Source organism: Barbatula barbatula (assembly GCF_947034865.1).
Source record: "Barbatula barbatula genome assembly, chromosome: 14".
Taxonomy (NCBI): domain Eukaryota; kingdom Metazoa; phylum Chordata; class Actinopteri; order Cypriniformes; family Nemacheilidae; genus Barbatula; species Barbatula barbatula.
The window spans coordinates 5,120,357-5,146,934 of NC_136777.1; the positions used below are offsets into that span (position 1 = coordinate 5,120,357).

The 26,578-nt window shown below is 40.8% G+C and overlaps 3 protein-coding genes across 3 annotated transcripts; 2 read left to right on the forward strand and 1 right to left on the reverse strand.

The window, feature by feature from the left end:
* Positions 1 to 122: 122 nt before the first annotated feature.
* Positions 123 to 15,749, forward strand: sos2 (son of sevenless homolog 2). Its single transcript, XM_079473529.1, has 23 exons — positions 123 to 973; positions 2,656 to 2,781; positions 3,666 to 3,797; positions 3,874 to 4,038; positions 5,416 to 5,622; positions 6,688 to 6,831; positions 6,963 to 7,073; positions 7,353 to 7,451; positions 7,537 to 7,664; positions 7,895 to 8,550; positions 8,845 to 8,926; positions 9,346 to 9,468; positions 9,731 to 9,843; positions 10,003 to 10,225; positions 10,304 to 10,423; positions 10,515 to 10,677; positions 10,771 to 10,888; positions 11,026 to 11,198; positions 11,284 to 11,400; positions 12,121 to 12,382; positions 12,463 to 12,504; positions 13,578 to 13,684; positions 13,793 to 15,749. Exons 1-23 carry the CDS (start codon positions 899 to 901, stop codon positions 14,309 to 14,311), a joined length of 4,005 nt encoding a protein of 1,334 aa, XP_079329655.1. The 5' UTR covers positions 123 to 898; the 3' UTR covers positions 14,312 to 15,749.
* LOC306903964 (uncharacterized protein) lies at positions 15,742 to 22,145 on the reverse strand. The gene is made up of 15 exons (XM_079473534.1): positions 21,943 to 22,145; positions 21,771 to 21,833; positions 21,279 to 21,323; positions 21,010 to 21,174; positions 20,764 to 20,849; positions 20,347 to 20,483; positions 19,456 to 19,570; positions 19,235 to 19,379; positions 19,056 to 19,160; positions 18,613 to 18,690; positions 18,274 to 18,419; positions 17,959 to 18,147; positions 17,132 to 17,762; positions 16,858 to 16,952; positions 15,742 to 16,102 (listed from the first exon to the last, which is right to left on the reverse strand). The coding sequence occupies exons 3-15, from the start codon at positions 21,318 to 21,320 to the stop codon at positions 16,015 to 16,017; spliced, it is 2,022 nt and encodes a 673-aa protein (XP_079329660.1). The 5' UTR covers positions 21,321 to 21,323; positions 21,771 to 21,833; positions 21,943 to 22,145; the 3' UTR covers positions 15,742 to 16,014.
* cdkn3 (cyclin dependent kinase inhibitor 3) lies at positions 21,791 to 25,925 on the forward strand. Its single transcript, XM_079473538.1, has 8 exons — positions 21,791 to 22,587; positions 22,940 to 23,088; positions 23,157 to 23,212; positions 23,284 to 23,328; positions 23,771 to 23,993; positions 24,147 to 24,178; positions 24,276 to 24,379; positions 24,451 to 25,925. The coding sequence occupies exons 2-8, from the start codon at positions 23,012 to 23,014 to the stop codon at positions 24,538 to 24,540; spliced, it is 627 nt and encodes a 208-aa protein (XP_079329664.1). The 5' UTR covers positions 21,791 to 22,587; positions 22,940 to 23,011; the 3' UTR covers positions 24,541 to 25,925.
* Positions 25,926 to 26,578: the final 653 nt, after the last annotated feature.

The window sequence follows — 26,578 nt, forward strand, 5'->3', positions numbered from 1 at the left end:
AACATAAGCGTCACTTATATTAACAGTTTAGTCATCGAATAAGGAATGAAGATGTACGCGCTATCGTTCTGCGTTCGGGAACTCCGCTCACACGCAGCGCGCGATCCCTCCCTCTGGGCTGCGCAGATGCGGGAAGCGCGCGCAGTGAGCAGCTGTGATTACACCGTCATGGACACGAGAGCGCAGCACAGCCGAGTTGAATCGGGACGAGTCGAACGTTGCCAATAACAAAAACAACGACATTAGCACGACGCCACTTCTCATCGGAATATAACGGATTTAGACGAAGCAGCGTCGGCTCGTTTGTGCTGTTGGAACATGCCCGACCGACGGACTCTCACAACATGACAGTCTCGCGCTGGAGAAACTCTTGCTCGCGCGCTTCATGAGAAGTCTCGAGGCCACAGAGCTGCGCGCCACCAGATGTGCTGCTGTTAACGGCTGACATAACATAGCGACAGAAACAGCAGCCGGACGATACTCGGCCCTTCTTTTTAAACGCTTCCCAAGTGTCAACGACATGACATCCCGCTGAAGGAGATGTTATAATCGGCGACTGTCCCGTTTGAGCAGCTGGGCGAGCGGTCCGTTTAGCATGTGCGGCTAATCTCGGTGTGTGTTAGCGGCTAATTAGCGCTCGAGCGTAGCGCGATACACCCGCGACACATCAACGGATCTGACAGGACGAGACGCAGACACTTTCACTCTTTGAGTCGACTCGTGTTTTTTATTTGACTTAAGCCCAATAAAAGGATATGTCCAAAAGTCTCGCTGACCCGTAAATGTGATAGAGTTTCATTTTCGTGCCGTGAAAGAGAGCGGTTAAAGTTAGGTGGTTGTTCCCGGTACTGGGAGCGCGCGGGGCCGATGCGGAGCAGCGCGCACGGCGGCCGCAGGCATGCAACACGACTTCAATTCCAGCGAGGAGAGCAGCGCGAGATGGCGAGGCCTGTTCGTACAGGCGCTGCGAAAGGTACTGACCCAAACAGACACCAAACGGAGCCCTTTTGTGCGTGATTTCTGTGTAAATAGTTGATAGCGAATTCCAAGGTAGAAGAGCGTCGGCGCTTCAGTAAGTTTTTAAAGACAACTCTGCAGAACTGAACGGGATGGTTCTCAAAAGTCAAGCCTGTTTTCGTACACTGTGTTTTGCACAGCTGTTTTGTGTTGCGCTGTTTTGATGTTTCTGAAGGATGCAGCTGTACGAGAGCCGCAGAAAATGCGGTTGTTGTTTAGAATCGATAAGGGTGTAAACATTATATAGGTTCATACTTTGCCATACAAACTCGCTTCGTTTGCTTTTAACTTTACCTACCAGACCTGTTTATTACTGTTATGCAAAACCTCTGAGTACGTCCATGAGAGTTTGTAGATATGTTATGTTTGCATACGATTATTGTTATTTTATTTAATTTCTCGAATCCTGCTCATATTCTTGTCATCGCTGCAAGATTCGTATTAAGATGTCAAACAGTATGTCCTCACCATCAGGTACACCTGAGAGGAGGGTGTTGTGTGCGTGCGTGCGTGCGTGCGTGTGTGTGAGTGTTTGAGTAGCTAAATCCTATCCTATGGTGGTGATATTTCCAACATCTCGGCCAAACAACCCCTTATAAAAAACTTTGACACACTTCAATTATTAACAACACATTTCCAGCTATTTCCAGCATTCAACATGTTCATTTTAGTTTGAAACAAAGAAAGAATGCATTGATCTAATATATCATTCAGATCCATTCTTGCAAATCCAGTGCTTCTAGATGAAAATGTATAGAGTCTCTTCAAATCCGGAGATGATACTCTTGTTCTTGTCCTGTATGTTTTTCACTCTAGATTTACACTCTCTCTCTTTCTCATCTCTCATTTTCTCTGCCTACTCTCCCATTCTCCACATCAATACTTCTCTGTCTGCTACTATCATCCCCCCATCCCTGGAGAAGACAGTGGGGTAGAGTGTGTGTTTGTATCTCGGTGTGTGTGTATTTGTGTGTGTGTTATGGGCTCCCAGTAGAGCAGCTCTCAGTGCCTAATGGAGGACGGCATGTAACCAGACACTATAGCAGAAAGCAGAACCCATCTCTCATCTGTATATTTATGTATGTGTATGCATTTGCTTGTGTTCTTGGTCTGTATTTTGCTGTTTGACAGTAGAAGTGAATTAAACCTGTGGTTTAACCTAACCTTTAACCTCACAACATTCACCTGTTGTAGCACACATGCACTTGCTCTCAACTGCTTACAGTTTGGATCTCTCTCTCTCTCTCTCTCACTCTCTCTCACTCTCTCACTCTCACACTCTCACACTAACTGGTTTAGCCACAGTACCTGAACGGACCACATTCCTATTTAAAGACACAGACTATTAAGGTGGGGTGGGGGATTTAAATTGGGAAGGAGAGTTTTTGAATTTGTCCACCCAACTGAGAGCTAAAGGGGTGTGTGTATGTTATGTACCGGCGTGCGTGTGTCTGATGATGTCATGCTGTCTTTGTTTGGTTTCTTGTGGTGTGTTTGTCTGCTGTATATGTGTGAGAGGGAGATCCAAGACTTCTTTACTGTACACATTGAGCAGGAACATCTGATGTAGTCAAATGTGTTTACTGTTTATTTGAAGTTCCTTCAACATTCCTGTTCCACGATTTGTTTTATGTACAGGTGCAGGTACAAGTGCATCCAAACCTGTCGGCTAAGGAAGACGCACTTCAGCACATTGAGGCTCTCATCCTACAGCTACTGAACAAGTTGTGTGTTACACAGCCCAGAACTATAGCTGATGTTGAGGTACATTCACTCATTGGGTCTGGGCATTATACATAGCCAAGGAAAAAGTGAAAGACCATTCCAAATTTTCAGCATCAACATTTGTAGATGCATTGTGGCCATTCAAGTCGAGTGTCTGTTGAATAAAAAAAATCCAACCTCGAGATTGACATGAAGACAAAAGCTTTGACAGCATTACAATACACATAATAACTGTGATTGAAAACAAAGGTTATCACATAAACAAATAGTTTGACTTTATAAATAGTTAACTTTGCATGTACAATTCACGAGTTCGCCTCGTGTATAATAACTACAGAGAGGGGATGGATATAATGCGTATTTGGCATGCTGTCCCGGGGAGAGGGCTCCGAGCTCTGTGGTGCCTCCAAACTCTGAGCGCCCGCCCCTTAAAAATGTGGAGAGAATGAGGGTAAGAAGACTTGTCTATTCGTTGGGGTTTTCTCTCTAGCTAAAAGATGATTGGTTATAGGAAGCCAGCCGGGTTAGTTATCTGCACTTGCTCCTCCCCAATTTTGTTAAAATATAATATATTACTGTTGTGTTGATTAAAAGTAAATATCAACTTTATTTTCGGTTTAAAATTGCAGAGCATCTTTTCTGTAATTCAGACCAATTTCTCCAGTTTTCATTTTCTAAAAACTCATACAAATAGAAACTATTTTTATGTGGAATTTGGGAGACATATTGTAAGTAGTTCACAGAATGAACAAAATCTTAAATTACCCAAATTGATATTAATTGTAAATTCAGTTAAACTGATATAATCTTAAAATGTTCTCTTTATTTTGTCCATGACATTTTTGCGAACACATGCACACAATCCAGCTGTATAATTGCACCAGGAACAGCTTTGTGACTTGATCGGTTTGATGTGCTTGCAGGAGCGTGTCCAGAAGACGTTCCCAAATCCTATCGATAAATGGGCCATGTCAGACGCTCAGGCTGCGATAGAAAAACGCAAACGAAGGAACCCACTTCTGCTGCCAGTGGATAAAATACATCCACTACTGAAGGTGTGAAAAACTTAAACACTAAATATACAACTTCATTATCCTTTCAAAACTCACACATCAGGTACTGTGTGTCCAGGAGGTTCTGGGATATAAGATCGACTACCACGTGTGTCTGTACATTGTCGCTGTGTTGGAGTACATCTCAGCCGACATCCTTAAACTGGCTGGAAACTACGTGAGCAACATTCGACATTATGAGATCAGCCAGCAAGACATCACGGTCTCCATGTGTGCCGACAAGGTCAGAAATTTGTGTGTGTGCATCCAGGTGTGTGTGTGTAGAAAAGTAACTGTTTCTTAGGGAATAAAAGACTGTAGATTTTGGGTGATCTAGCACAATTTTTTAAGCAGCTTTAGACATTGCATAATTTGGACTTTTCTAAAATATGAACACTATTTTTCCAACAGTCCTATAGATAGATTGTCAAGTTAGCTTTATTTACATAGCGCTTTTTACAATTTTCATTGTTACAAAGCAGCTGTACAAGAAAACTTTGACTATAAGCAAAACATAAAAGGTTATGCAAGTCAAAACACAGGTCAAATATCAGACACATGGTAAATTCCTATATGCAGTGTTAATTAAATAAGACTTTAAAATTCTAGCAGCCCCCCGGCCAGGCAAATAGTGCAAAACAGTCTGCAAACTGTGGCGAGGAACCCAAAACGCCATTGGAGGAGGAAAAAAAAAACTCAGAGGGAAACCAGGCCTAACCAGGGGATTCCAGTTCCCCTCTGGCAAAAGCTGCAGCCTCTGCAAATGCTCGACAGTGCTTGCACAACAAGGCAAAATAAAAAAAGTTAGATAAAGTTAAGATTATCATTACAAAACTTCAGCCGCTATTAAGATTATTTGAGTCGCCACATCCTTCGTTCAGCTCTATCATCACAGCATTTGTCAGGTTTGTGTATGGATTGCCTCCTGCCCGCTCTAGTAACCTTGGAACAATGAGACAAGACTGGCTGAGAGTAGAGTACTGTTCTGCACCAGTTGGAGTTTTTTTAATAGGCCTGCAGGGCAACCACCTAATAGTGCATTACAGTAATCTAGTCTTGATGTCATAAAGGCATGAATTAGCTTCTCTGCATCTGATGGTGACAGCATATGACGTAGTTTAGATATATTTCTAAGATGGAAAAAACTTTTTTATATCGACTATGCATTCCACTATTCGATGGAATTGCTGTGTTTCATGAGGCTTCGAGGAAATATAAAGTTGCTTATCATCAGCATGACAGTGAAAGCTTACTCCATGTCACTTTATTATATCTCCTAGAGGTAGCATGTATAATGCGAAGAGCATAGGCCCTAAGACTGAGCCCCGTACTGGACTTGCGATTTGCGTGATACCTCATTGTTTATTGCTACATATTTAAAACAGTCGCATAAATAAGATCTAAGCCATTTCAAAGCTTAATACCGACATCATTTTCGAGTCTATGTAGGAGCGTGCTGTGATCAATGGTGTGGAATGCAGCACTAAGATGTAGCAGCACCCTTGTTTATGATGAAAACTATTATTTTAGAAATTCTAATTCAAATTTCAGTTGCACAATTTGTTATATGAAGTCTCATAACCATTTCTTTGTTAAAATATTATTTTCATCGTACTTTCAGGTGTTAATGGATATGTTTGATCAGGAAGAGGAGATGGGACTGGTTTCTCAGAGTGTAGAGGAGGTGTCTTCCTCTGGTGAACTCACATATGATGACCTGGTGCGTCTAGAGATCGCTGAGGAACGCCAGTATCTGCGGGAACTTCATCTTATCATCAAAGTGTTCCGTCAACCCTTTCTGTCCAATAACAAACTGTTCTCGGCTCAGGTTTGTTCCCCTGACTAATCAGGTTCAGTACATATGTTGTCTCTGTAAAGTTTATATGAGCGATAGTAACTGTTGGTGAGGCATAGTTGCAGTCCAACCGCTACCAAAAGGAAGGCAAACATGTGATGTGATACACAAGTACAAAATAAAAAGTATTGTATCAAACAAAACGATAATTCACATCATTTAATTTTCACAGCTGTATGTATATTAGGTATTTTGTAACACTTTGGAATTGTCATTATACGTTTGAATCCCCTCGGTTTCTAATAGGCAAAGATATTCTCAGTTTGACTGAATCAGGAACTCATGGCCAAACCCAAATAAGAAAGAAACACGGCACTCAGAGGCAAAGTGTCTTTTTTTAATCCACCACTTTGAGTTTATGGTTTAACTCCATTAAACTGGATTCTTCATCTGAACATTTGATCTTCCCCACTGACTTCCTGAGGCATTTCTTTTAGCTTTTGGAGTTCTGTGTCCTGCGGTGTCTTTGAATGTGCTGATAATGTGCGTTAGTTTCTGGTACCTCTGATGTCATCCATGTCTCAGCAGTTTATAATTCGTCTTTAAATCTAAACCTAAAGGCTTGCCATATTAATGATTAATGTGTATGTTTGCTGTGAATGTTTGTGACCAGACTGACCACTGCTTAAGACTCTGAGCTTTTACTGTTGTAGCAAATCAATCACTGCTGCTAACAGTATCACAGTGTCTTCTCTCATCAGACTTGGCTGAACTTGAACACTTTCATTATTAGTGCTGATAGCTAATGCAAGCATTGCTGGTTTCTTGAGTTTTTGAAAAGATTTTTGAGTCAGGCCAGTGTTGATTTTGTGACATTGGGCTGTCTAGTTGCCTTCAAAATTTCAGAAATGTTTATGTATTATATACGGGAAGTCACAGAATGTTTTCAGTTTCAGCTTTAAATAGCCTACATGCATATTAAAATTGAAAGATTCAGAGTTTCGTCTAAAAGAGAAGATTCAGATATTCACAAAAGGTCATAAAAATGAGTTTCAATGCGTTCTCTTCATTTACATTTACATTGTTTCCCTACGATAGGACGTAGAGCTGGTGTTCAGTAATATTCTGGAGGTTCATGAGCTTACGGTGAAACTTTTGGGTCTCATCGAGGATGCTGTTGAAATGACAGCTGATGGAAGTCCACACCCCCTTGTGGGAAGCTGCTTTGAAGATCTTGCTGAGGTATAGATACACAGACACTTCTGTACTGAAAGTTGAGTAAAGTATGAGACTGATCATTCACAACTCCAAAGACCTCTGTGAGGGCTTACAGCTTAGTGATGTTACAAATCTATTGCGTATTTTGTGTTCAGGAGCAGGCGTTTGATCCCTATGAGACGCTGTCTCAGGATATCCTCTCTAAAGAATTCTGTCAACATTTCAGTACTCTGATGACCCGCCCCAATGTTGCTCTGCACTTTCAGGTTAGCACCAAACATAAAACTCTGATCAGTTTACAAGTGATGAGCGTTTTTGAATTGTTACATATTAAATTAAAGTTGCAATCCATTACTTTTGCCTCCATGCTGCCATCTTTGTTGGAACTGTACAATTTCTAGTTTAATCACTAAAAAGACACTCATTGCATTTCATACTTTACAATTCAATTCAGCACAATAGGATTAACAATGTTGTAATTTGATAGATGTTATTATTTATCTCTGCACACATGAGTTATATCTTTCGTTTTGTGTGTGTTTCAGTCGATCGCAGAAGGTTTTAAGGAGGCTGTGCAGTATGTACTTCCTCAGTTGATGATGGTTCCAGTTTACCACTGCATGCACTACTTTGAACTGTTACAGGTGAACTATGAACACATACAGAGTCAATCAGTAAACCGCAGCTGTGTAATCTGGTTTGTTATATGTGTTGATTTTTTTTTTTTAGCAATTGCAGGAGTGCAGTGAGGATCAGGATGACAGAGAGTGTTTGAAACAGGCTCAGACAGCATTACTCAACCTACAGAGCAGCATCGACCGCATATTTACTAAATACCAACCACGGCGCAAACAAGGGTAATCACATTGTAATTTTCCTGTAGGTCAACCTGTGGAGGTTGACAATAGCAATGCCAAGGTCATGGATTTGAATTCCAGGCAACACATGATACAATGTATACTTTTAATGTCACCTACTATCAAGCACTATGATAGTTGCCACCTTTTGGGACCAGTAGATAGTGCAAACAATTCCAGCTGTATACATGCATGTATGTATGTAAAGCTCACACTGTTTTCTTTCCTAGGGAACCTCTGTATCGGTTACACAACCGTGGATCTCGCAGTAAGCAGGCCGCTATAAAACGTATGAATGACATACAGAGAAGTATTGATGGCTGGGAGGGCAAAGACATTGGTCAGTGCTGCAGCCAGTTCATCCTGGAGGGGGCGCTCCTACGCGCTGGTGCCAAGCACGAACGACATAATTTTCTGTTCGATGGCCTCATGATCAGCTGCAAAGCCAACCAGAGCTCCCGGTTGCCGGGGGCTGGCAGTGGGGCAGAGTTTCGTCTAAAAGAGAAGTTTGTGTTACGCAAGTATCGCATCGTAGATCGTGAAGATTCGTCAGAGTTTCGACATGCATTTGAGCTGTTAGGGCGCGAGGACTGCAGCGCAGTGTTCTGTGCTCGTTCGTCAGAAGAGAAGAACGCATGGATGGCTGCGCTGGTGACTTTGCAGTACCGGCCCACTCTGGATCGCATGGTGGACACCGTCCTGTACCGCGAGGAACAGGAGCAGCCACTGAGGCTCCCATCACTGGAAGTCTACCGCTTTGCCATCCAGGACTCTTTGGAGAACATTGTGTTTGAGGAGGGAGCCCAGCGCAAAACAGGAATCCCCATTATTAAAGCCGGGACAGTTGTCAAGCTCATTGAGAGACTGACATACCACATGTATGCAGGTACAGAATACATTTTCAAATGTGCCAGAGAACAGTCTAAAATCTGAAAACAGAATGGAATATGTCTGTATCATAGCATGTCAAGTCTTTTGTTTTCTATGTTATGGTTAAGCACAGTAAAATATGAACAACCATCATTAGGGAAATCAAGTGATAAATGTTGATAAATCTTATGGGTAGCTTTAATTGTTCTGTTATTCCGATTGATCTGTATTTGGGATAATTTGTGAGTTTTTTCATTTATTTGTGTCCTAGAATTTCTTGCTAAGTGCTGTTAATCTTTTTCTCACACAGACCCAAATTTCGTGCGTACTTTTCTGACTACATACCGCTCCTTCTGTAAACCACAAGACCTGCTCACACTACTGATTGAAAGGTAAACCTACATACGCACATACACACACTTGTTCTTATTCTTTGCACACATTTATGCATGTCACAACCTTTTTTAAAGGGGGCATTCTTCTCTTTTTAGCATATTGTTCACATGTACTATTTAAACACCAGAGTTTCTTTAACTTTCTATCTCTTGGTCGGGGCCGATAGCCTTGTGGGTAAGTGCTCTGACATGTGCCGCATTTGTGCTTGGGCTGACCCAAGTTCGAATCCCGACTCATGGTACTTTCCTGATCCCTCCCCCCTTTATCTCCCACTTCGCTTCCTGACCTCTCTCCCACTGTTCAGATAGAAAAGAAATCATATTAGAAAAACTTGGTCACATGCCATGCTAATGTTTATTATCTTTTTAATATGTTTATGTATGTAAGTTTAATTAGTTTAACCATGATGTTTCAGGATTGAGATTCCAGAGCCCGAAACATCAGAGGCAGACCGGCAAGCGCTTTGGAACGGAGATCAGCCAATGGCAGCTGAGCTCCAGAGATTTCGACGAGAATATGTGCAACCTGTCCAACTCAGGTAAAGTAAACACTTCCTGTTACGGTAATCCCGTCTTGGTTTGTAGAAGTATGATACTAAATGTTGGCTTCAATGATTTTATGCAAAGTATAATGTTTTTTAAATATTCTTTAAAAGATTTGCCCTTGTATTATTTAATTCCTACTTTGCTCATTTCAGTAAATCTATTGTTGTAAACTTGTAACTCATCCCATCCACTCCTGCTGCCCATCATCACTTATATTGTCTATTTACATGTTTGTGTGTATCTGTGTATCACTAGGGTGCTCAATGTGTTCCGTCAGTGGGTGGAACATCACTTTTATGACTTTGAGAATGATCCTGAACTCCGCCGCAGACTTGAAGAATACCTCACCAGCACCACACAGCTTAGAGGTAAATTCACATTAAGATAAACCCTGGACCCAATACAGAACACATGACACTTACACATTATTCATGAGACCTGTTCAAATGCATGTTCACAAACATAAATGCTCTTCACCTTGAGATTGATGTGTTGGACAATCTTTTTCACAAGTAAATATTTTTCAGGTAAATCCATGCGTAAGTGGGTGGAGTCTATCAGTAAGATCATGAGACGGAAGATTCAAACTCAGTCTAATGGCATCAGTCACAGCATCACCTTTGAGAGCCCGCCACCTCCTATCGAATGGCACCTCAGCCGTCCTGGGCAGATTGACAGCTTTGAACTCATGACCCTTCATCCCATTGAAATTGCCCGGCAGTTAACACTTCTAGAATCTGATCTGTACAGGTAAGACACAGCCAATCACAACTAGAGACTTAAGAGTAAGAACAAAGAGTGTTACATATTCTGAATTTGTGTGTTTAGAGCCGTTCGCCCATCTGAACTGGTAGGAAGCGTTTGGACAAAAGAAGATAAAGAGAAGAATTCTCCCAACCTACTGAGGATGATTAGACACACCACCAACCTAACCCTGTGGTTTGAAAAGTGAGAAACTAGTCCTAACCCAACAGATATTAGATAAATACAACATTTTGTATTGTTTTAATGTTCTTTTTTAATCCATTTTGTCTCTTAGGTGTATAGTGGAGGCAGAAAACTGGGATGAGAGGGTTGCTGTGTTTTCTCGTATTATTGAGATTCTGCAGGTATTTCAAGAGCTCAATAATTTCAATGGAGTTTTGGAGATTGTAAGCGCCATCAACTCAGTACCCGTGTATCGCCTAGACCACACTTTCGAGGTGACCTGCTTAGCTAGATTTATTAGACATGCATAGTCTGAATGCCAAAGAAATTATTAATAATATGTGCTTTTGCATGTTTGTTGTATGCAGCTTGTGCCTCAGAGGAACAGGAGGATTTTAGAGGACGCTGTTGATCTCAGTCAGGATCATTTTAAAAAATACCTCGCCAAGCTCAAATCCATCAACCCACCTTGTGTACCTTTCTTTGGTAAGTAATACTCAGGCATGTATTCAAACAAATTACTTAAATTATTCTGAGACCCCTGAAACTAGTCACATCTCAAAAAAGAAAACATGTTTTGTGATTGTGTATTCTGAAGGTGTTTGTTTGTTTTGTGTATTCAGGTATCTACCTAACTAACATTCTGAAAACTGAGGAAGGAAACCCAGATTTCCTAAAGCGTGATGGTAAAGAGTTGATCAACTTCAGCAAGAGACGCAAAGTAGCAGAAATCACTGGAGAAATCCAGCAGTACCAGAACCAACCCTACTGCCTCAAAGTAGAACATGATATAAAGGTTCATATGTTTATTTCGCTCTCTTTGTTTTTTCTCTTACTCACTTTTATGGAAGCATTAAGTGTTTGTCTTTTTGGTCTTGCAGAAATATTTTGAGAGTCTGAATCCAATGGGAAACATGAGCGAGAAAGAGTTTACGGACTATCTGTTCAACAAATCTCTAGAGATAGAACCACGGAACTGCAAACAGCCACCCAGATTTGTGAGTTTTCATTAAAATCAATATAGAGGGTATGGTAGTGTCGTCACTTTACCATGTGAACACCACGTGAGCATGCCGGAGCGCACCCCTGTGGGTGGCAAAACAATCTGCAAAAGACTGCTTACAATATCAGGAAACGCAATTTCGCGCAACATTTCAGTGTCCAGGAACACCTGATTCCTTTGTATGTTGTAGGGAAGTCGTAAGGATCACCGTTGAGTCCAGCTGATTGTAATTTCAGCAAGCAGTTGCGTGTTTTAGTCCTGGTTTCTTTGTTTCTTCTATTCTCCTCAGACATTTTGCTGGGCGTATCCCGACATGTTTGCGTGGGAAAGTGACGTCAATGCATACCATCTATACATTCATAATCTTATTTAGCCTGAACATTTTAGCTATGATTAAGATTATAGTTAAAAATTTCTGATTTTGTGCTATTTCTAGGGCACTTATCAAATAAGCGAATATGTGACATTGACCATTTTAACTGATTTGCATAAAAAGCTCTTCTTGCATTCATTAAAGTCATTTAGATGAAAGATCACAACCTTACACATAAGATTGTATAAATGTTTTAAAATTTATCTTTAAACATTGCATTTTTACATACAATCAGACTTTTTGATCACACATATTTCATTTGTTTATTTTGTTTAATAATAGCATACACATGTATAGTCTTTGATTGATGTGTTTAATATCTTTGTGTGTTACCTTCTATAGCCCAGAAAGACAATGTATAATCTTAAATCTCCCGGCGTTCGGCCAGTGCGGCAGACAGCTGGAGGAGGAGGAACACTTAAGGGTCACCCAGTCCCATTAGAAAGAGAACCACCCCACAAAATTACTTTCAGGAGCATTGCAGAGACAGAACCTGAGACCCTCGCGTCTCTCCCCACATCTCCTAACACGCCAACCCCACCACAGTCTGCCAGCTCTGATCTTAACTCTGTGTTCATGGAGCAGGACTTGAACAGCTCCTATGGTAAGAGAGTTTTTGTTAAAGTAAGAGAGCGATGTTTGCCCTAGTATTTGCTGAAAGTTTGTTTTTGTGTTTCCTTGCAGGTAGCAATAGCATATTTGCCCCAGTTCTGCTGCCCCAGTCCAGTGAGTGTTCAGTGTACATTTAATTTAAAAATGTGATGTGTCCCGGTATTTAGGCGACAGGCACTACAATGGTTCAGATCTTACTTACCAGACAGACATAAATTTGTCCATTTGAAAAGGGGAAATATTACTTATCAGACCAAACAGAATACTCATCAGTAAACAGAATTTTTCGGATAATAACCTGCAAATTGACGGCTACACTGTTACTCCAACAAATACAGTTAAAACCCTAAGCGTTATATTAGACAGCAACATGTCATTTCGAAGTCACATCTCAATTGTCACACAAACAGCCTTCTTCCACCTTAGAAATGTTGCCAAATTACAAAATATTCTATGTGTTGCTGATGCAGAGAAGCTAATTCATGCATTTGTGACCTCAAGACTTGACTACTGTAATGCACTACTTAGTGGTTGTCCTGCATCATCAATAAACAAACTACAGTTAGTTCAGAATGCAGCTTCCAGAGTCCTAACCAGGTCCAGAAAATGTGATCACATAACCCCAATGTTATCAACCCTTCACTGGCTACCCATTAAGTATCATATTGACTTTAAAGTTCTTTGAATCACTTATAAAGCCTTAAACGGTTTAGCCCCTAACTACATAACAGAGCTTGTATCACACTACAACCCATCACGCTCCCTAAGATCTCAAAACTCTGGACTTTTGATAACACTTAGAATAACTAAATCCACCAAAGGGGTTGAGCTTTCTCATACGTAGCACATAAACTCTGGAATAGCCTTCCTGATAAACAAACACACTCCGGTCAAACACACTCAGAATTTAAATCTAGATTAAAGGCACGTCTTTTCAGCCAAGCATTCACTTAATGCATAACATGCTAAATAAACCACCGGGAGACTGACCCTATTAGATATTATTTACTAGAATAATCTGGCTTGTTCCATCTTGCACTGTTCTGTTTTTTTCAGTTTTTCTTATTTTCTCCTGTAAAGCTGCTTTGTAACAATGCATATTGTGAAAAACGCTATATAAATAAAATTGAAGTTAATTGAATGTGTTTTGGCAGAAACTGTTTGAATGCATATTTTGCTTTTTTCAGAGTTCCAGTCTGTGTCATGTGGTAGTTTACATCAGTTGGCGGGCGATGAGCCAACAAAACCCCCTCCGCTGCCACCCCGCAGGAAAGACACGTCTTCGGAAACCAAGGTAACGCACACAACCACACACTGACATTAACAGTCCTTGCGTTCTCTCATGAGTTTTGATCATGTTGTGCTTTCAAATCCATTTAATTTGCAATCTGTCTTGTTTCAGTTGAGTTCTAGAGCCGAAAGTCCTCCTGCCATTCCTCCGAGACTGCCGCCTCCGCCTCGTTTGCAGCCACGAGTTCCGGTGTTAAATGGTCCTTCAGACGGACCTCTCCCGAGCCCTCCTCCCCCTCCTCCTCGCGATCCAATGCCCGACACGCCTCCACCTGTTCCACAGCGGCCACCCGAGATCTTCATCAACTACCCGGTGAATCTGCAGCCATCTCCAGTGGGCCGTTTTCATTGGGACTTCAGCAGCGCTCCTAACACACCGCCTGGCACACCCTCTACCCGTGCTCCGCCCCCAGGCACACCCTCTCCACGTGTGCCTCGACGCCCCTGCACTCCCATGCCTTGCAACCTACCCCCGCCCACTCCAGCCCCTCCCATACCACCTCGGCACAACTCCACACCCGCGCTGCCACCCAAGACTTATAAGAGAGAACTCTCTCAAACAACACACACTCTTTCACAGCCATCCATACACACTCTCTCGCTAGTGGACAACAGGGACAACAACGCATGAGAGCAAATCACATCCCACAACGGGGAGGTGTGTGTGTGTATATGTGTTTTTAACAATGTTTAACCTGGAATCAGACAATCTGATGATAGTAGAAACCTGAAGACGGTCAGCGCTTACATGGAATGTGATTATCATTCATTTTTCACTTCCTTTTTTGAAAACCAGTCGTCATGGTCCGCATTCAGAGCTACAAAAGGTCATGTGTCTGGTGTGGGCAAATGGAAATGCCCGCTCTGAGGCCTTTCACACCATCAGACTCAGCTGTGGATGTTTATTTGGTTGCAGGTTCAGGGTCTTGGCTTCCCATGTGACCACGTCAACCAGGGTTCAACCCGAACGCCCACAGCACACCTCTCTTCAGTTGCCTTTAACTCACAGTCGTGACCTTAACGAGACCTTGAGATTGTACCCTTCAGGTGAATTCTGACATTAGGTGTGCACTTCGTCCTCGCACTATTTAAAGCCAATATGATGTCTTAACCCAGACCCTCAAAGGCGACCTCTACTCACAGTTTCATCAGAAGCCCATCTGCGGATACTTATGACCTATGATTTCAGCTCCAGACTCTTAATGTGCCTTCAAAATTAGTACTGAACAAAACAACTTAACATCTTTCTGTACTTGTCTGAAAACCATTCGTCTTGTCCATGCTTAGAACAAATGTCTGCGTAACACCTCTATTCACGGTGCATGTGTGTAAGCGAGCTCCAAGGATTCTGTACAAAGTGAGATATCTGCCCTGGCTTTATACTGTCACTTCCCACCTGGTCGCCATGGCCGACAGTTGCTGACGTATCTACTGACAATCTCAGTCTGAGACCTACCAGATTCACACTGTTGTAGAGAGTTTGGTGTGGAATAGTGAGAAGTTTGTGTGTCTTTAAGTGAGTGTTTGGGGCCTTTTTGCACTTTAGGGCAGTACTGTTACAGAAAAGAGGACTGAAACTCACAATCCTGTGACCTTATGACCCTGTCCTGCTGTCCCCCATTTTGGGCTGGTCGGGACGAACATCAGTCTGCGTCCCGACTTTGAGCTTAAAGCTCCCACCAGAATGTTCTGTTGTAATCATGCTTCTTGCTCTCATTCAGGTCCTCTCCAGATACCAAACCAGGTCCACACAGGAAGGGCTTCGTCACTAGTGCAATTCCTATAGAGGTGACCACAGAAACCGTCTTCGTGGCAATCAGCCATAGGGGACTCTGCAGTGTTTTGTAGTGATGTCACATCCTGTACGTGTATTCTCCCACCCAGCCATTCCCACTGAGGCTGTTCACAGCTGTTAACTGGTCAATTGGTTGAAGTGTTAGTAATTCCTGAAAAACTCACTGTGCGTGTGTCTGTCTGTGTGTGTGCGCACGCATTCAAAGCCTGTAACTGCTTTTGTACCATGTTCTCCATGAGACTCATTAATAAACACAGTCTTATTTTCTACTGAAGATTTTTTATTATTCTGATCGCGTGTTTATTCATTCTGTTACAAGTGTTGTTCACTGACGAATGAAACATGCTGTTGTTCTGTTTGAAAAATCAACATTGCAGTAGTGATCACAAGAAAATGTTCTGCAGGTGTGAGCATGCTGGTGCTACATGTCAGTTCACAGTGAAGACAGTCATCACCCAGATTTTTCAGGTTGAAGAAGATTAGTTGCCTGGTGTGTTCTCATTAATATCAGTTGTTTATTCTCTTGTTTTGGGAGTGTGTCAGACTGTACTGCAGGGTCCTTCGCTGTCTTCACTGTCATGCCACACTACGTCAGCTCTCTGAACACCAGCACCTCTATATGCAGTCCTGAAACATAAACGTATACAGATTTGTGTTTTAGAATGCCCTTACACAGCTGCAGCGTTTCCTTTTTTCATTCCTTTGTCCAATTTGTTCATTTTAAGCTTTAGAAAGATGCTATTTAAATTCAGCGTTATTATTTACGTTCATTTGTAATTGGCATAATTGTTCAGATATTTGACAAATGTTTTTAAATATTTAAAGGAAAAATACTTCCTGAAAATCGATTCCAGAGTGTAATTTCTGGCACTGGTTGCTTACACTATGTACGTTTCAATATGTCTGCACAATTAATAGTATTTTAATCATTTATGTGTTAGCGGAAAGCAAAAATCGCCGACTTGGAATTATAAGCATTCTGATCAGTTTTGAGATATTGAGCTTCAAAGTTTTGGCATTCCATTCCAAAGATAAGCTTTTTGTTTCCAAAAAAAGGCTTGAAATATACACAACGTAAAGAAAAAACATCATGTTATGTAAATAAGTTGTCACAATAAGAAGATGTGAATAACTCAATTTAGATTATTTTTAAACCTGATAAAACCTTATAATTCCAAGGCGACAAAGTGTGTACAGATGTTAGCACGCTCTGAAATATGGTATAGTAGAGATTTGCTCTCCTTCTGAAACCATTTACATTTTTTGTCATAAATCATTATTATTAGTCACACTTTGTTTAAGAAAATTTTGAGAAATGTAGTGAGTTTAGCTGTTATGGTTTCTGAACGTAGTCGCATTAATGTTGTGGCTCTACATCTTACCGTGATTGGTCAGACTCTTGCTGATGCTGCTGACTAATGATCTGATTGGTTGCACTGAAAGTCACAGAGTTCTCTTTTGCAGGAGTCACATCGCCCTGAGAAAGAAAAGTAGGGGTGAGTGCTTTGTTTATGTATGTTTTTAGGATCAAACTAACTTTGTTTTAAAGGGCTCATGTTACTGAAAACCATGTTCTCAAATACTCACACTCATCTATCACACTTTAGGGTGAGCAAAAAAGGCACTGTATTTGCATGTTTAGGTGACGTCTCATACCTGTGAATATGTTGGGTCCCATATCGGCCGAAAGGCACTGGTGGGTATTCTGGGTACTTTTGAGTTGCGTGTTTTTCCCTGCCCTCCAATTCGCAGCTCAGAAGGAATAGGAACACGTCTTGGAATCTGCCACATGCATAAGCTCCCCCCCGACTGCACGGTTGCAGTGTTATGAGTGTATGATGGTTTGAGGAGAACTGGAATCTCGCTGTCTTCTTCGTCATCTTCCTCATTACATGCCTCTGCTTTCCTGAGCCGTTCCAGAGTCTCATCAGGGCTGCAGGTCGTCACGGAAGAAAAGTCAAAGACGGACGCATCGGCCAGGTCACAGTCTGTGTCCCCGTCATCCAGGCGATGAGGCGGAGGGTCAGATGTGTATACGCGTCCATCGAGTCCCGGAGACCCACATACACGTACGGCAAGATTAGCAGAGGAATTTGGACTCTTGACAGCGTTGGGAAGGTTTCCACCAACAGGTGGTCCAGGATTTAAAAACCGGCGGGGCTCTATGGGGAGATGAGGGAAGGATGAGCAGACGGGACCTGCGTGGTTGTGACATCCACGCCCATTCCACATATACTGCGCAGTCCAGCCACCAGGGGGCGGTTCAGATATATACTCACGGACATTTCTGAAGAAACACAGAAGTATTTTAACATTTCATGAGATGTTAAAACTGTCTGATATTCTTTTACTTCACTGTGAGAACCTCATTGACTGTGTCGAAGATATATAAGAACCATGGCTGCATGCTTAACCTTTTGTCTTCATTGTTTTCTGGTGAAGTGAGAAATTGAGTTCATGCAGTTTATCACAAGGTGGATTACCTCAAGATGCCGCTGGGCAGAGGTAGCGTCTGTGAAAGGCCAACACGACAGAACTTTCTCTGATGAACAGTGACGTCTGTACCCAGGCCCGCTGCGACGTTGGCTGTGTCTGCGTTGGCACGGGCGTAGTACTTGGAAAAGGCGGAAGGGCCACAGTCGGGGCTCTCGGCACAGCATCTGCTTCTCAAACTGCAGACATACTAAAATTAGCATCAGCCACCTGCCACAAACCGGTTTCATCCAGTCAGATCACTATATGACATTCAGGAGCATTGAAGCCTTGTGTGACATATAGATATAAAACTGAAGATTGACCCTTGTTCAGGACACGCCCCCTCTCCCCATGGCCCCCCCTTCTCTAAGGTCATGTGACAGCTTGTGCAGAGATTCCGCAACACCCGCTCACTTTCCTGTAGCGAGCACCAGTCTGCATGCCCAGAACCCGAACTGTGTAACAGAGCCTGGTAGAAATAAATACAGTATATGTATTTTTTAATTTGTGAAATTTATTTTATTTCAGATAATATTATCAACATTTAAATACAAATGTTGAACCAAAAAAATTACATAATCTGAAGAACTTTTAACAATAGAGTACTTTAGCTGGCATGTCTATTAAATGAATCCCTTTAAACCGGCAAGAATGTAATTCACCTGTATGATGTTCAGGTACGTGTGGATGCGTGAAACTGGAGCAAACAACAGTGTGAGCAATCTTAAGTTCTCCGTCTCCTATCAGAAGCAAAACCAACATCACACGAAATGACAATAAATATATATGATTCAACCTATATATGATTCTCTTCAGAATTTTACTTTTAATGTCACCATGAAACGGAAGTTGCAATTGACTTAATTTCTGTATCGTGACATGTATCCGAGTGAAACGGGCTTCTTAGATTAGAGAAAATGTAGGGCCCCAAAAATTCAATTTTTGATTGGTTCTTTGTAAGTTGGGCCTGGAGGGGAGGGCTAAAAATACCTGGCCATTGGACATCAGTATAGTGCTGTGTAAAACACCTGTTTGATTACATGGTGACTTTAAAGTACAGTGTGTGCAAGCATTTTTAAAAGCGTGTGAAAGAGGAAAATCTTGCCTGTGAGTTTTGTGGATTGTTGTGCGGTGAACTTGTGACGAACTCTGTTGTCAGAATGGCTGCCAAACTAGACACATATCCAATATACGCCTCCGAGAAAGATTTCTGCAGAAGAATATAATTCAGCACACTGAACCAATAAATTATAAATTGTTATTAGTATCAGTTAGGTAAATTACATTATTTTGTCCTGTGAGGTTGAGAAAAGCCTCTGCAGCTGCGCAGCTCCTCTCATCCGTGGTTAGACGTTCCTCTAGGGTGTTGCGGAACAGCAGATGGCGTTGTAGCATCTGATCAACATGCTTTACAAACTCCACACTGTTCCTGACAAAACAACTTACAATGTGTGATGTTAATCACTGATAATGAATATTCAGAATAATTTGAATTATCTTCTTACGGTTTCTCAGTTCCGCTGGCTGGTGCTGATTTGTATTTGTTAAAAAGCTGATTCAAACTAGATACATATTCCCTTTCGGATCGCAAAAGCATATCCACCACTCCCCGCCTCCTGCCTGACAAAAAACACAAAGGGTGAGTATCCACATGTAAATACTGAAGAGTTTAAAGGTCTGGGGAAGATTTTACCCCGGCCTAAGCTGCCGTGTGTCACGTGACAGGAAAGAGCATCTGAGCCATTTTTTTAAAGCATTTTTTTATATATACTTTTTGAGGCCTTTATTAATAAGACGATAGTGGAGAGAGACAGGAAGTGATTGGGAGGAGAGAGGGTAGTAGGATCGTGAAAGGACATCAAGCCGGGACTCGAACTCGGGTCTGGAGTCTGGAGCACTGTCCAAACAGCCACAAACTCCAACATCTGAGCCTAATATTAAAGTCCCTGTGAATCTGAAGTTGCGATCGTTTTGACTTCCGTATTTCGACACAATTCTGAGTGAAAAAGAATTTCAAAGCAGAAAATTTGTGGGCATGGCTTGCCTTTTTCACTGCGAATTGATTGGATGTATAAAAATATTTTGAAATGAAACTGGCAAAAGACTGACGGTTGAAGGGGAGGAGTTAACGGATGCTCCACCTAAGCCATCTAATTTACGTCATTTCAGGGCGGAAGTGCATTTTCAGATTTTAACTGAAGATTATGAGGGTACATGAATTTAAAAAAATATGACCGGCATTGATAAGCTATTTACTATAAACGCTGCAATATTTCTTGAAAAAATAAGAATTGTCATTTTTTATTTCACTGGGACTTTAATAAACAGAACAATATTACAAGAAAATGTTGTAAATAGGAGATATATTTGTTTGTAATTCGTTTAGGTAACCTCACCTGTATTCTGTCTGGCCGCATGCCACACTCTTAAGCCCTGCAGGTAACAGTTTATAAGAAGAGCTCCATCCACAGACGAAGGGGGAGGAGCCACTGCAGCACCATCACAATGTCCATTACTATTATCAACTCCGTTACTACATTCACAAAGAGACACAACAAAACAAAATACAATACTATAATGTGATGCTTTCTCTGGGTAAACGTCTATTTAAATGTGTTTGTGGGTGGCCTTGTTTTTAGATCCCGGCGGGGACCTAAACCTGAATGCACACCAACTTGAGGACTATAACATTTTTTAAATCTAAAAACACAAAAAATGTTCAATGATCTTTAGGTTAAGGGGATAAAATATACAGTTTGTACATTATAAAAACATTGTCCCCATGGAGATAATAAACCAGACAGTGTGTTTACCTTTCTCCTCCGGGATTCTCTGGTGGTTGTCTGTCTTGTGCCGCACAGAGCTGACGAAACTGACTACGTACCTCCTCCAACTCATCCTAATAAGATAAACAAAAATAGTGGTTTCAATGGACACCCATGGTACTCCTATTAAGCATAAATGTATTTTACAATGTGTTATATAAGAAAATGTCAAATAGAGATGTGACATGTGCATCTGATCTACAATGGACACCATTTAAACATCACAGATCTGACCTTGAGGGACAGCACCAGACTTTCTAGGTGAAGAGCACGCTTGTTGCAGCCATGTCGCGTGTCCTCTAGCTGGCTCTGCAGCTCAGTGTCTCCCTGCTGAATCTGATTGAGCTCCAGCAGCGCTCGAGAAAACCCTGCCCTCAACTCACACACCATCCCATGAACCTACAGTCAGAACACATCCGGATAAGCTCCAGGTGAGAGCAGGATGAAGAGCTCATCAGCAGTCTGCTGTTACAAAATGTGAAAATATTTAAAAGTTTGTTTACCTTAGAGATCTCTTTCCCCAGGTCTCCCTCGTGGGATTTCATTCTCTGTATGAGGATACAAAATCATCATTTAACACAAACAGCCTCAAAGGTCTGTAGACACTGAGGAGTGGTGACTGATGAGACTACAACAAGAGTGTAAACAGTCATAAATCATATTGAGGACACATTATGTCATTTAGCAGACCCTTTTATCCAAAGCCACTTACAAAGGATTCAGGGAGGAATAAGCGATATGTCATACAATTAGAGTTCAGCTTACTTTGCTTAGAATTTGTGTAACACTTTAGTTTAAAAGAAATAGATACAGTGGCACATATATATATATATATATATATATATATATATATATGATCACTTGCAGTCAATTTTGTTCGTTTTTATTATTTTTGCAATTTATGACTCATTTTTTATGAATAAAGCAGAAGGGTTTAAGGTTTTAGCAAAGGGCTCAGTAAACAAACAGTAGAAGGCAATATTTGTTTATTTTACCTTGCGCTGGTCGCCCAGTCACCGTATCCAGGTGAGGGAAAGAGACCTGCCAAGAGCAACACCCTGCAGCAGAGCGTGAAAAAATGATGCGCAAATTATATTCTCACATAAAACATGTTTTTTATTCTTACATCGAAATGTAGGAAAATGTCAAGATCGCGCGCTCACTTACCAGAAACCAAATTTCAAGATTTCTTTTTCTGTTTAAATGTTATTCCATGACACAGCGACCTCATGTTTGTCGTTCCGAGTCTCTCCCCGAGCGTGTGTGTGCTGATGTCCGGTCCGTTCGGTGTCTAACTGCGGGCGGCGGAACAGAACACACGACAGCGCGCGCCGTCCGGTCTCTCGGGGACGCTCATGAGCTCATGCACACTTGCACAGTCAGCAAAAGAGCGATTCCCTTGATTACACTATTTATATGGCTCAGAGTAGTTATTCAATAATACAAAAGAGATATTTTTCAAATGTTTAGTTCAATGTCTCAACTCCTCTGATTTCAAACCATTTAATATATTTATAAGTCTGAATGGACACAATATTTTCCTATTCGAGATGCACGATATTAAGTGGAGACGCTTTGTTTCTGTATTGTAATATATTTATTGTCGGACCATTTACAACTGCTGTATAATAAATATTGGTTCATATTTAATCAATATTAAGATCCTGCAGTAAAGTGAATTGCTAAGCTAGACAGTGGGCGTGTTTTTTATACTCGGGCGCGTCTTTTTACGCATACCCAATCTGATTGGACGAATTCTTCAAATCCTTTTCAAAAGATCTGCGCCTGCGCAGTAATGACTACTGTTTCTCGGTGAGTTCGAGATTTGATCATTTTTCATAGCTTTGTGGTTAATGTTCCGGCATATTAATTGTGCATTGTTAGATTTAATGTAACTGCAAACAGTAATGATACGAACTTGCATTTACGAATTTGTCGGAAGTGCCACCTGTCTGTCTGTCGATCAGCTTGTTCGCTAACAACAAGACTTGCTTTGCAGTTAAACTCACGGAATGATGCAAATATACGCGATGCATCTGTGTGCTTTTATTTTGCGCTATGACCGACATGTTTTCTTCATTTAAACACAAACGTTAGCGCATGTTTGCGTGCGTGTTATTGATTTAATACATACACTGACATTGATGTATTCTCAACCAAACAGGGGAGGTGACCATGACAGTTTAAACCGTCGATCACAGGACACTTTTTAGATATTGACGTCAGGGTAGACGCGATGAGGACGAGTGAGTTTGATTCATCGGACGAAGACGATTTCGGTGAGGAAGAAGCTTCACCTCTCCAGATCTCATGGTGAGCAGCACAAACTACCAGCTGCAAAAATACACAAATCGGGAGTAACTAGAGCTTGTGTTTTGCAGGTTGTCTCTGTCAGTGGTCGAGTGTTCTCAGTCTCTTGGTATATGTTCCTTACCAGGTAAAATAAATAAAATAATAAATGATGACGTGTGTGTTTGTTTCATAAAATAAAACCAATGCACATTCCAGGATGCAGATATAAAGATATCAGAAGAAACCTGCAGAAAGATGTTGGTGAGTCATTCTTACATTAGTTTAATGAAAACTAAGCAGTGAAAAATGCAGACAATATGTAGCAGGTAACCTTTTATATTCTGGATTATAGTCAGTTTTATGTTTTGTTGTTGACATTGGAAGGCATCAAATTGAACTCTACATCTATTTGCCAGTTTGAATGGTTTGTGTCAACTACTATGTGTTTTGTGTGGTAAAATAAACAAATCAAGAGATTGGATGCCAAATTAGTCTGTGTCATGTTTGTGTGTTGTATATCACTGCTGGTCTTGGAAACAATGAAACATTTCTCATTCACTACATGCAGTTTTGTTTGGGTACTGTGTTGGTTCACCCCCATGATGTCCACTGTCCTAAAGCAAAACCACTGGATTATGTACATTTATGAACCACTAGGATATGAAAGATGTATTTAATCTCTGTGGTGTGTTTGTGTGTGTAGCGGACTTGTGTGATCAGGGTGTGGAGGACGTGTTTGTATTTTGCACCAAAGGAGAGCTGGTGCGCTACAGAGTGCCCTGTCTATTAGAAGCTTATTCACAGCGTGGGCTCAGGGTGCACCACCTCCCCTTCCCAGACGGAGGCGCGCCAGAGCTTTCTCAATGCGGCTGCATACTTGAAGAACTGCAGGACTGCCTGCAGAATCAACGCAGGACTGTCATACAGTTAGTGAAACCGGCAATTACTCTGTTCAGTGTGAATTAATCGTTTTTTTAACTGCAAGCCTTGTCTAAAAGCATCTGGTACCTATGATTGGGTCACCCACTAGACTGGCTCATTTTACAGATTTTCATGTCAGATGTTTTTTCCTTTCACAGTTGTTATGGAGGCCTGGGACGATCAGGATTAAGCAAGTATCAAACACTCGGACAGTGTAGTGTGCATTAGTAATGTTAAGAGTATCCTGTCTGTGGGGCTGGAATGTAATTTGTGTCTCATTGTCATAGTTGCTGCATGTTTGCTGCTGCAGCTCTCTGTCTCCATAACGTCCAGTAAAGCATTAGAAATCCTGCGGGAACTGAGAGGGGGCGGAGCCATTCAGACAGTCAAGGTGAGAAGCAACGCATTGTACCTACATCTTAATTTCCCGTCATCTTAATGATTCATCATTGTATGTTACAGCAATATAACTTTCTGCATGAGTTTCGAGAAAAGTTTGAAGCATATCAAGCAGCAAAAGAAGCTCTTACAGAAAGATCCGTCTCCAGATGATCCATCAGACATCCAGGTGACGGGAAAAGCAGACAACACAGATCGATGGCTTTGCTCTGTGGATTTTCTCATCATGCATTTGTTTCTTTTCTGGTGGCACTTTAAAACATCTGTACTTTGTTGATTTAATAATAATATTGAGCTTAATATAGAACACTGTGATTAAATGAGAACTATTCACTTCAATATGACCCTAATGTAATTAAATAAGACACACGTCTGGCCTTGAATACTACTGACTCGCATCCCGAGTAATTCTTATTCTTTCCCTGGGAAATTATTCACTTGATACATAAGAAACCTATTCATATAGAAGTTTGCATAATGGATGCCAGAGGCCTGTTCCATAAAACAAGATTACGAAAGCCAGGCTTATTTTGAGTCTGATTCTCTGTCATGATGTATTATTATATCACTTTATTAAACATTATAAATACAAATTCAAAGATATAAATTATAGACCCCAATAATAAATGAATATACTGTCTGTGGATGTATGTCTGTTAGATTCTATTGATTTTTATATAAATGTTTAAACCAATGTCAATAAAGTAGAATTTAAACATTCCCCATAAATTGGTAATAACTAGAAACAGAACAATATCAAACAATTATACTGGCCGAAACATTTATAGTATCTAATCATATGGTATCTAAATTCAAATAATTTATATTGACCTACATTTTCCATAAATGGCAAGGTAAAATGGGATGCTTTGAGTGTGTTGTATATTGTCTGCATGAGGAAAGAGAGGCTGCCATTGATGGTTGTAGAGAAGGATTAATGAGGCATAATGATTTTTGATGAGAATTAAACAGACAATAATTTTTTGAAGCTTTTATTTTTCACTTTTCCTTCAGTTTAATACAATTATTTGATTACTGGTTAAAGCTGCTTTCTAGGAGAGAAAGCATACTAGTGTTGAAACAACAGTTCCTGTGTCACTGTCTTATGATGTTTTTGTCTTGGATCTTTTTCCAGTTGTTGGACTTTCAGATTTAACTTTCAACTAAATTCGTTTCTCTTCTTTTTTATGTTGCATGTCTACATCCAGAGCATCTCTTTGTGTGAGAAGGTAGAGTTTATACACAGTCTTTGTCTTTTATGGATTATTCTGTAGGAACAGAAATAATTATTTGATAGGATGCTCTTGGCATTTTGTTGTAATTACTAAATATTCCCTCTGTCAAAGTTTAGGAGGGTAAAGTCTGTGTCCTGCTGACAATTATATTTGGAAAATACACAACGTGAGCACCTCACCACACAAATCTAATGCGCAAACAGTGATTACTGTACCTTAGAACTCTGTGAACATACATAGACATACACATTATTCAAACTCTGTTTATTGAGAATAAATCTGTGCTTTAAACTCTCTTAATATACTCACAGAGTTTCTGGTTGTTTTCGAGGCTAAGATATAGTTGTGCAGATTATACCGTTGCTGAAATCTAGTAACTTGAAATCTTGCTGGTAACGTTAATCTTAAAACATTTATACAGACAGCACTGAATGTTTATACATTTTATAAAATATAAAAACAAGTAATGTAGGTTTAAAAAAAATTTAACATCACCCTTTTCCTTGCTTACTGTTTGAATAAATTGTAGCAAAGATTATTATTTAGTATTCATTTGTATTAAAATAGGCTATATGAATACATTTGAACACTTTATACTCATTGCATGCATTCAGTGATCTTTCCCTCTGGTTTGGTTATCTGCAGCGGTAATAAAACTTTGACCTTTTCGTACCTTTGACGTTGAAATTCTTCACATTTTTGCAGACGTCAGCGGTAATCCACCAATGCGCTGGATGTCAACCGCCGTTAAACAGAGCAGAGTGAACTTAAACTAAGCTTTATGAAACCCATTAAGCCTGACTGATTAGTTCAGTTCGTTCAAGTCTGGTTTCGGACATTAATTCCCGCTTTTCTAATCAGCCCTCAGGTATTGTGCCGTTTCTTATGTGTTGTTTTGGACACCTATGGTTTTCATGCCAAAGATGTCTTTAGTTTGGATACAAAACTACTCAACC

Coding starts and splice junctions, on each gene's coding strand:
- LOC306903964 (XM_079473534.1), bottom strand. CDS start 21,320: ATGAAATCCCACGAGGGAGACCTGGGGAAAGAGATCTCTAAG. Junction 19,571..20,346: donor TGCGGCCAGACAGAATACAG/GTGAGGTTACCT, acceptor GTTTTTTGTCAG/GCAGGAGGCGGGGAGTGGTG. Junction 19,380..19,455: donor GCCAGCGGAACTGAGAAACC/GTAAGAAGATAA, acceptor TTGTTTTGTCAG/GAACAGTGTGGAGTTTGTAA.
- cdkn3 (XM_079473538.1), top strand. CDS start 23,012: ATGAGGACGAGTGAGTTTGATTCATCGGACGAAGACGATTTCGGTGAG. Junction 23,994..24,146: donor CAACGCAGGACTGTCATACA/GTTAGTGAAACC, acceptor TTCCTTTCACAG/TTGTTATGGAGGCCTGGGAC. Junction 24,380..24,450: donor GAGCCATTCAGACAGTCAAG/GTGAGAAGCAAC, acceptor TGTATGTTACAG/CAATATAACTTTCTGCATGA.
- sos2 (XM_079473529.1), top strand. CDS start 899: ATGCAACACGACTTCAATTCCAGCGAGGAGAGCAGCGCGAGATGGCGA. Junction 7,452..7,536: donor ACTACTTTGAACTGTTACAG/GTGAACTATGAA, acceptor TTTTTTTTTTAG/CAATTGCAGGAGTGCAGTGA. Junction 11,199..11,283: donor AAGTAGAACATGATATAAAG/GTTCATATGTTT, acceptor TTGGTCTTGCAG/AAATATTTTGAGAGTCTGAA.